At 41.0% G+C, this 9594-nt stretch overlaps 1 protein-coding gene across 2 annotated transcripts in view; it reads right to left on the reverse strand.

The window, feature by feature from the left end:
• The window catches only part of LOC143321627 (receptor-type tyrosine-protein phosphatase eta-like), a 42370-nt gene extending 40919 nt beyond the window's left edge, over positions 1-1451 (reverse strand). For both annotated transcript variants that reach the window (XR_013077228.1, XM_076732077.1), the window contains exon 1: positions 1251-1451. Coding sequence is in view for 1 of the 2 variants with exons in the window: in XM_076732077.1 (XP_076588192.1) it covers positions 1251-1316 (66 nt within the window). In the remaining variant the exon portion in view is untranslated. The remainder of the gene's footprint in view (positions 1-1250) is intronic.
• Positions 1452-9594: the final 8143 nt, after the last annotated feature.

The raw sequence follows: 9594 nt of genomic DNA on the forward strand, positions 1-9594 counted from the left end.
CCTGGTCTCAAAGTCTCAAACTTTACATTTTGTGCAAATAAATATCCGCCCAACCTCCTTCCTCTTTCTTTTCGCAGCACGAAACCATCGCATTTGATAGACACTGAAGAAAATCTATCTGTTTCCCCAGACCGACATCACTGTCGATACTTGTCTTATTTAGTGGATCGGGCCGCGATGTGACTGTTAACATTAAAAACATTTTCTCACAATATAAGACTCTCATCATCATTTCATTTCCACTATTCACAGAGTTCCTTGTAGCAAGGTATAAAGGATTTAGAAAGGGAAAAAAAATCGATCACAGGTATCAGAACTGGGAAAGAAAAAGTTGGAAAAGGGACTTCTTAATGTAACTTACTTTGGCTACGGCTTATTTGGGCTTATCATTCATAAGGAACGCCTCCAAATATTACTATATTTGAACTTTTTAAACTTTTAGTAGAACTTTTCATTGTAGTTATCAAAACAGTCCAACTGCTCTGGACTCAATCATCAACACAGTTGTGCCCCATAAAGCGGTGAATTAGACTCATGGCTGCAGGAGTGACAGGGACACTTTGCTGCACCTCATTCCATTCCTGACCCCTTTGTGTTGGCCACACATATCTCCACATGCCATTCTCAACCTCTCTCACCCTGTCCCCCTCTCTCTCCAGAAAGACCAGTGGAACAAGGACAGGTGGGTCTGTGGCTGCTGGATGCTCTGTTATGTAAGCTTTGCACAGGTCCGGTCACTGGATACTCACCTGAATAAATACGTGACCAATAACAACATTCCAAGTGTAAAGCAGCTCATTAGAGCGCTTGCATTGATGATTACTACAGAATGAATGTCCATGCATGAGGCGTTAGACCTAATGTATTCTCTCCATGTCTCCCAGTAAATAGCCCACCATTGTTAAACCTCTCCCCAACTGAAGGTCGGCGGATTAATTACGCGCAGACATAAATTTGAATGCAATTGCAGCTCTCAAAGGACCATCATTCATCTTACTGCAAGCCATGACATTCTCTATCTGCCACCGAGCGATCTTTGCTGACACCAAAGTGTTCTGTGACTTTCCTCTCAAGTCCGCTGCACCACCTGCTCGCTCCACAGAAGTAAATGGCCTGACAGCGCAGCAGCCACCTGCGCAACAGGTGCAGTCACACCTGCGTGGTAAACGCTGAGCAGATCGTCCAAACATTGTACCATGAACAAAACAATACCACCGTTTAATTCTGTAAATGAATGACAGCTTCCTTACCTCGAGCAGAGAGCTGAGGAGCAGGAGAGTCCACAGACAGACGCTGAAGCGCGGCTCTGGCTTCATGATAGCGCAAACTCAGGCGAAAAGATTCAAGTCGCTTCTTCACCAGCTGACCGCTTTCATGTCCACACTTCTCTCTCGCTTGAAAAGACAAAACCTGAACTTTCTCACTCCGAACCCGCTCCGACTTACGACAGGAATACGACTGGCAGCTACATCAGTAGGATTAAAGTCGGAGAGGAGAACTTTTCTCTCCTCCTCGCTGTTAACGGGGAGGAGCGGCGGCCGGGCGCGTCACTCCGGGAAGTTTTTGGTGAGGTCTGCCACTCCTCTCATCATCAGTTCTGCTTCAGTATCACCACCGCTGTGACACAGCTTCAACAGCCTGACCCTGCACTGGGAGCAAAGGGCTGCCCGGTCACGCAGAAATGAAAAGAGTCATCCCACATTCTTGCCATAACTTGGATACGCAGGGTGGAAAAATGCTTTGGTGACACTATGCCGAGTTGTCAAGGGAAATGTTTTTTGGAAACTTCCCTTAAGTTACTGGAATGGGTTTGCTGTTACAAACGAGTGATGAGCCAGTGATAAGCAGAGGCGTAGGGAGGAATTATGGGCTCTTAAGCAGGAGAGGGGACTGCAGGCAGAGGGACAAACTGGGGCTTCCTGGTTCCCAGAACCCAAACCGGCAGCTTCATACTATTCCTCACATTCAATGTGATATAAAACAGAAAATTCTCCCACTTGAGAAGCTGCACCCAGTGCAGATTTCACATTTTGTCTAGATAAATTATTTGTGATCAAGTGAATATGAAAATTTCTGTACATACACACATAGTCCGCTGTGTATGTTCATGTTTCCCGACTACCAAAAACGAGGCGAAATAACTTGACAAATGTTGCATTAAGCTTTGCTGTCCTTGCTGTAGGCTAGTTTGCACCTGCAGAGATTGATGCAACACAGGTGTTTCCACATATTTGAGCAGATGACCTGTGTAGACAGCTGGTTTGTTTAAAATAGACAGTGTTTTGCTTTTGTCAGAACTGAACTGAAGAAAACTGAAATGCCTCCTTTATGGATGCATCATAGATATTTTCAGGGTTGATATCAGTTTGGTCTCTGCCATCAGGGAAGTGACTTGTCTGGAACATGTTAGCTTGGCATGTGGGGAGGCGGCTAGTACAAAAATTGTCGTAATTATATGTCTTATCTTCTTTGCTAGCTTGCTAACATTTGCCACTTGCACTGACTGTGAGACTTCTCCCATGCTCTGACGCTACATGTCCATTTTCTCAATAGATTAGTTTAGTACAGCGATGAAAACTCATCATTGTGCTGAAATTGTTGTTGTTTTCTGGACAAAAATGTCCTGCGGGATCCACTGTTTTTGAACAACATCTCGTTCTCCTTCATTTACTTGTCATACAATGTTACTGTTTGTGTTTGCCAGCACTCCAGATTCTCTTGAGCGCCACATTTCTCAACGCCCTCTTTCCCCTGTTGACCAGACTCCACATTTCTGCAGCGTGACTCCACAAATTTATAAGAATGCGGGACAGTTTTCCCAGAAATTAACAATTTTTCTGGGCAGATACCCTGATGAGGCTTTGTCACCTGATTTAGGCTCTGACATCTTGAGGTTTTCATCCATAAATGCTTTAAAACAGTGAATTTGGCTGCTGAACTCTTCAAACAAAATTCTTGGGGGTTGAGGAGTGATGACCCAGAGTGCTGCGGTGGGTAATGAAGGCCTCCTCATAAAAATGCCCTGACTTCACCGATACGAATCTCATTCCAACCAAAATTGAAAAGTTGCTGACCCTGAAGCTGCCATTCGAGAATCAGCTGGTTTTGTTCAGGCTTGGAGGACATCTGAACCCGGTAGCTTCACTGTAAGGACAGGACTTCTGGAGTGCATGTGCAGTCACCAGAGCTAACCTTAATCCAGCTGTTGACGGTCAGTCTGAAACAGTGGCTTAGTCAGAGTCAAAACAGCAGCAGGTGACTGGTTGGTTATGTTTGGTTTGCAGTGCGAGACCATATGCCAGAAAGATGTTAAAAAAACTACAAATAAGTTTTTAAGTTACTGTCACCAAAGTAAAATAAGCTCACCAAAAAGGCTCACAATGTTCTTCTCTGACATTTGATGGATTGTTGATGTAAACCTTAACGTCACCTCCTGCTGGGCTTGCTTGTTTGAGCGTTGGAACGTTTTTGCGTTCCTGTACCGAGACATTCTATAAAACAAAGGTTGTGTGGACATATTATTTTCTTAAAGAGAAAAAATTAAAAAAAAAAATATCCTTATACATGTGATCAAGGCTAGAGAAATTCTTGGCAGAACTCTGCTCAACTTCAACAGGAAAAATAGGTCTATCACCTTCATAAATGAAAACACCTGTTTAAATTACATCAGCAGCCCGAGAGAGTAGTATGTCACAACCATACTTTATTTGTGCACTGAAGTGGATCACTTTCATTCAGCTGCATATGAACTCAGCAATTTTGAATCCTGATTGTTGCTTGGTTTCAAATAATTCACCATTTGCAGCTGGTTAAGATTCAGAGTCTGCTAAACGACTAAAGGGACACCTCATCTCTGTTCATTAAAGAATCAGGAATAAAATAAAATAAAATAAAGGGGAGTGTGAAATGTGGGCTTGTCATGCTACGTTTATTTATAGAGCATTTTTATCATCTTTGTCACAGAGCGCTGTACAGGAAACAGCAACTAACAGGCAGCTGTTTTCGCATGGCTGGCTGTAAAAATAGCAGGGGATCCACCTTGTGACACCATGTAGAAGAAAGAAAATAAGAAAGTGTGGTGATATTTCAATGGTTAAAATGAATATGTGAACATGAAACTCTGCTGGAGTGCAAGCATCCAATTTAAATGTACAGACTATGACAATAAACCCTCTAAATACTCCTTCTTTCAAACAGTATTCTGCTTTTGTTCCTTCCCCTCATCTCCCATGCTTGATTCCTGTTGTAGGTTTTTGCTTTGTTTGGCCTCCACTCCAGCACAGCTGAAAAGTGCATTTCAAACTTTATCTGTCTTCAGTTTGGGTGCATTGTTAATCTATCACTGCAGAGCCGTGGCTGCTACAAGAAGGAGGTGAAAACATGATTATGACTTGAGCAGTTGACTCAGGACCAGGATTCCAGCTTCACATCATCGTTCTCATTTTGAAGTTAAACTAGAAATCTTGATCCAGAATTTAAGCAGCCTCTGTGTGATAGAAATGTATCTCACGGGGACGCTTAAAGTAAACTCGAGATGCTACACTTTTGTATCAACGACAGAACATGGCCGAGAAGAAGTGCGATATGACTTTCGTGAGTTGCTGCCAATCACAAAAGTGATTGTCAAAGGCATTTAATGTTTTAAAAAATGGAAAATCAATGATGAGAAATCAATATTTGGAAAAAGCTGTTTTTAACAACCGCATTCTGATTTGATGGCCACTAAACAGGTGGGCATTAAAGGGTTAACTATGCTTTATTAAGCAAACTGCTTTGTTGGTGTCTGTGGGCAGTGCAAGAGGACAGCCGTCATTGATAAGGACAAGAATCACTGAACTTTACAGAAGGTGATAACAGTGCACAAAAACTGACGTAAATAATTGTGTGAAGAATTAGAAAAAGTCTGAGAGAGTTCAAACCCTGCTTACTTTCTCACCTCAGCATACCTGGCCAGTCACCATGTGAGACAGTGAATGTTGGATTGTCGGCTTCAGAAAGTTGAAAGATTTGCAGGACCCAGCCCCTCACTTCTGGTGGTGGTCATTAGCTTTGGGTGTCTCGTGCTTGTCTACCTTCCAGCCAGTGGCTCAGGAGGTGGAGCGAGTTGCCCACTTATCACAGGGTTGGCAGCTCGATCTCCAGCTCCTTCCATCCACGAGTCATGAGTGTCTTTGGTATGTCTTCAGGCAAGACACTGAACCCCAAATTGCTCCTGTTGGTCAGATCAGCGTCTTGCGTGGTAGCTCATTGTCACTGGTGCGTGAATGAATGAGTTATTGAGAGGCAAATTGAGATGTAGATTGAAAGCTGCATAAAAACAAGATGGCCTTCCTGAGCAATTAAAGCATGAACATTAAGACATGCTCTATCAAAAGCATTAGAGGCATATTAAAGATACATAAGTATAGAAGAGACTTTGATTAGCTTTTCTTTTTTAGTTTTAGCAGGGGGTACGTTCTTCATTTTCAAAAGATTTCGGTGGAATATTTAAGTATCACAAAATTGGAAAATCCTTGTAATTACTGGTACTTCAAAGTGCTGAATACCTTATCTCGCTGTGGATGGCTCTGATGTGTTCATGCAACATCAACACTTCTTAATACTAGTGTTGCCTTGCTGAAGATGTGGGTGATTTTCTGACCTTTAAATAGCTCGCTGGATGCCGAAGCTGCCACCGCTCTGTGAAAGACAGTTTCATAATGGCTGTTGTAAGAGGCCTGCTGATGATGGATGCTAATGGAGATAGAGATGATATGAACTGGTCACTATGACCCACCACTTCCAAGGAAATGTTATGTAATAATCCTCTGGGGATGGTTCCAGCGTGTTTGTCTGTTTTTTTCTGCAGGCCTGCTATCTCCATTTGTGCTTTTGTTGCCAGATATTTTTTTTGTGTTTGTCCAATGCTTTTCTCATGCCATCTCCCCACCTTCTTGTGTCAAGAGAAAGAGTCCAGTAGTTTCATGGGTGAGATGATGCTGATATTGTGCAGGCAGAGACGCTGAGAAGGAATGCTATGCTATCTGCATGATTTCATAAACATGCACACATCACTCAAACCTGAGCCCTCAACATCCAAGCCTACACTGTGGTCATGCATACTGAGCTGCTCATACAGCAGCAGCCTCAGTTTTGATTTGGTATCTGAGTCTTACAACATGTTCCACATAGCATGATCAATATCAATAGGACAGGTGGACAAGACTGGCAGTGAAGGCAGGGCTGGGCCCAGGGCGATGCTGAAAGTCAGCGGCAAAGGTGGAACAGGAAGTAAAATTAGGAGAAACTCTTTCAACTTAAAACAGAAATAACTAAACTAAAATCCAAAACCATGACGTGACACCACTGCTTTTTAACTTTGTCTCAACATTTCGCCACATATGCACTGTACTACAGCTGGATGACAAGACACATCCATTATGAACTGAACCCCCCTTTCCCTGTAGACTGGCAGAATTGGTTTTGCAAGTGTTTGTGAAAAAGCATTTGCTATTCATCTGGTTTGCTTTTGTTGACCTCTTGAATGTGTGCAGAAATAAGCCCAGCTGTCTACTCCACACCACTTCACTATCAAGCTCTGGCCACTCACATTCCCACAGAACTCTCCAAAATGTCAATGATGGAGTTCAAATAATGGAGAGTATCATTTGTAACTGCCCCATCAGGAGCTCCACTCATCCTGGTGGCATTTTATCCTCCCTTAACTTCCTCTCCACTGTCTCTGTCTTCCTCTCTCTTGTGTTTTTTGTCCTCATTGTCATATACTCACGCATTGATTAATGTACTGTTGCATTTAGATATACATGAGGTTGTTGTTAATTCATGCACATTCCAGATAATTAATGAAGGTTTGTGGAAAGCCTACTGAGCATAACTGATGGTTTTGCAATGCAAGACGCCACAAAATAAAGTGGGACATTCAAATAATGCAGAACGAAAACCCTGTAAATTTACACAGGAAAAACGGGAACAGTAATCAACAGACATGCTAGCAGTTGTGTGAATGGTGGTTTGAGCTAAATGCTAACATCAGCATGCTAACATGGTCACAATGACATTGCTAACATGCTGATGTTTAATTGCTACAGCTAAATGTTTAGCATGTTCACCATCTTAGTTTAGCATATTAGCATGCTAACATTTGCTAATCTGCAGTAAACACAAACTACAGGTGAGGCCAGTGGGAACAGGTTTGCAAGTATTGAGTCATAAACCAAAATACTGTACGAGTTAAAAATGATGAACTAACCATTACGGTTCAGTAAGACATAACAGCTATCATGGTGTAAAATTTGCATGACAGCTTTATTTGGAGTAGATACGTACATTCATCATGTTCATGTGAGGGCAAAGACACAACAGAAACTGCATAATTCAGTCACATAATGCAAATCAAATGCAAATGAATGTCATATTTGTTCTTTTCCTGCATCTGACATGCCTGAGTTTTCATTCTTATCTGCAAATAAAAGCAAGCGTAGGCTCCAATGTAAGACATAACATACACTAAACGAGACCTAATGCAAAACAGACACAGTCATTACATTTCCAAGAAGTTACAAAGTCCAGTTTTTATGTAAATTGTGTTTTCAGCTGATTTATACGCATCACATCCAATGCCATTGTCCAGGACAGTGTCTGTAACTGCTTTGTTTTTGTCTTAAGACTCCTACCTGTTGAATGTCTGTGTAAGAAGCTGCAATGGCCATTTTGCGATGTTGGATTTTGTGTCATAAAAATCAAAGAACAGGAAAGAAAAGAACAACAGGGGCCTGATTACATTAGATGATGTCTATATGATGATTGACTGTATATTCTGACGACACATTTTTTATCAGAATAACTGGAAAGAACTTCAAAGACCAACGCAAGCAGACACAGATGGACACGGTTCAAGTTCAAACATCAGTCTGAAAAGGTGAATCTTTGAATCTTTGCTCTCCTTGATAAAAGTTACAAGCAGTGAAGAAACTAAAGCATTTCTTGTTCCAGACCAAATAATGAAGACAATGGAGGAATTAAGCCAAAACAGTTCCTGTATATACATTGGCTGTCAGCCACAAACTCCACCTGGAGGTGATTTTCAGAGATAGTGAAGTGCTCCACTTCAGGAATGTGTATAATAAGTAGAAGTGCTTGGTTGTTTGGCATGTTAAAGGTCATATACATAACAAAATCAATATGAAGCCATATCTCTGACATACATCACTTTTGCTGACCCAGTAGACATTTTATGTACATATAAACTAGCCATTATTTTATTTTATTTTATTGTCTTTTATTCATTGTAGTGATTGGGAAACTCAAGACATCATTAAGCATATGGGAAATTCCATTCCATGTCTAAAGACACTGAAACAATCTCTTGGATCTTGGGTCTGGTATTACCTGATCTTAGTGCTGCATTTGACACAGTTGACCATAACTGGTTCAAATCATATTTACAAAATAGGGAAAATTTTACATCAATTGGTAAACATGAATCTGAGCAATCAAAAATCTCGTGTGGGGTCCATTCTCGGGCCTCTTCTATTTGATATCTACATGTTCCCCCTCGCTCAGATTATGGAATATTATAATATCTCCTACCATACTTATGTAGATGACACACAAGTCCACCACATGACTGCAGTCCTTACATTTCGTGCACTGAACAAATCAATGAGTGGACATGGCAGGATTGTCTAATAATTGTTTTTGGCCCCCAACAAGAACGATTAAAGGTCAGTGTTCACCTTGAATCCATGACCCTAAAATCTACAAGTCAGGGCAGAATCTTCATGTACTGATGGACTCGGACCTGAATTTCAACAGCCACATAAACACTCCACTTCTAAACTCCTATTACTTGTCTATAAAACACTTTAGGTCTCGGGCCTAAATACATGTCCGATTTCTTTCTGCGTTCCGAACTGATCCAGACTCCTCAGGTCATCTGGGACAGGTTTACTCCCAGGATCAAAACTAAGCAAAGTGAAGCAGATTTTAGTTTCTTTGCTCTCAACATGAGGAACAAGCTTCCTGAATGCCAAACGTCTGCTAAAACTGTTTAAATGAGGGCTGAAAACACTCTTGTTTACTTTAGCTTTGCAATAAATTAGACGCATAACTTCCTCTTAATCTGTAACTATTTGTTTGCTTGGTTTTGTGTTTGTTGTCTTTTAAGGGGAATTTCATTTTAATGTTTTTTATTTGCTTATTTTCACTTTTTGTTTTATTGTATTTTAAATACAATTTAGATTCTTTTTGATGTTTTATACTTTTAATGTATTTCTCAACCCCTTTAAAGCACTTTAAATTGCCTAATGCCTGAATAGTGCTGTATAGATAAACTTGCCTTGCCTTTCATTGGATGCATTCCAAGTGAAACCTTTTCTTCTGCTATCTGGGTGATAAAGTAATGATTCTCTAATATGAATGATCACCACCTTTGAAATTGGCCTGAAACTTGCTGGGATTAGAAAAAAAAAGTGTTTGAAGTTTGCTCACACAATCTGTTGCCAATTGAGATCATTTTTCTCTTCGGTTCCAAAGGAAACACCCGAGGAAATACCCAATTAATTCTCTTTCTCCACATTTTTCCACGTTAGACTG

The sequence above is a fragment of the Chaetodon auriga genome, chromosome 6 (genome assembly GCF_051107435.1).
Source record: "Chaetodon auriga isolate fChaAug3 chromosome 6, fChaAug3.hap1, whole genome shotgun sequence".
NCBI classification, from domain to species: domain Eukaryota; kingdom Metazoa; phylum Chordata; class Actinopteri; order Chaetodontiformes; family Chaetodontidae; genus Chaetodon; species Chaetodon auriga.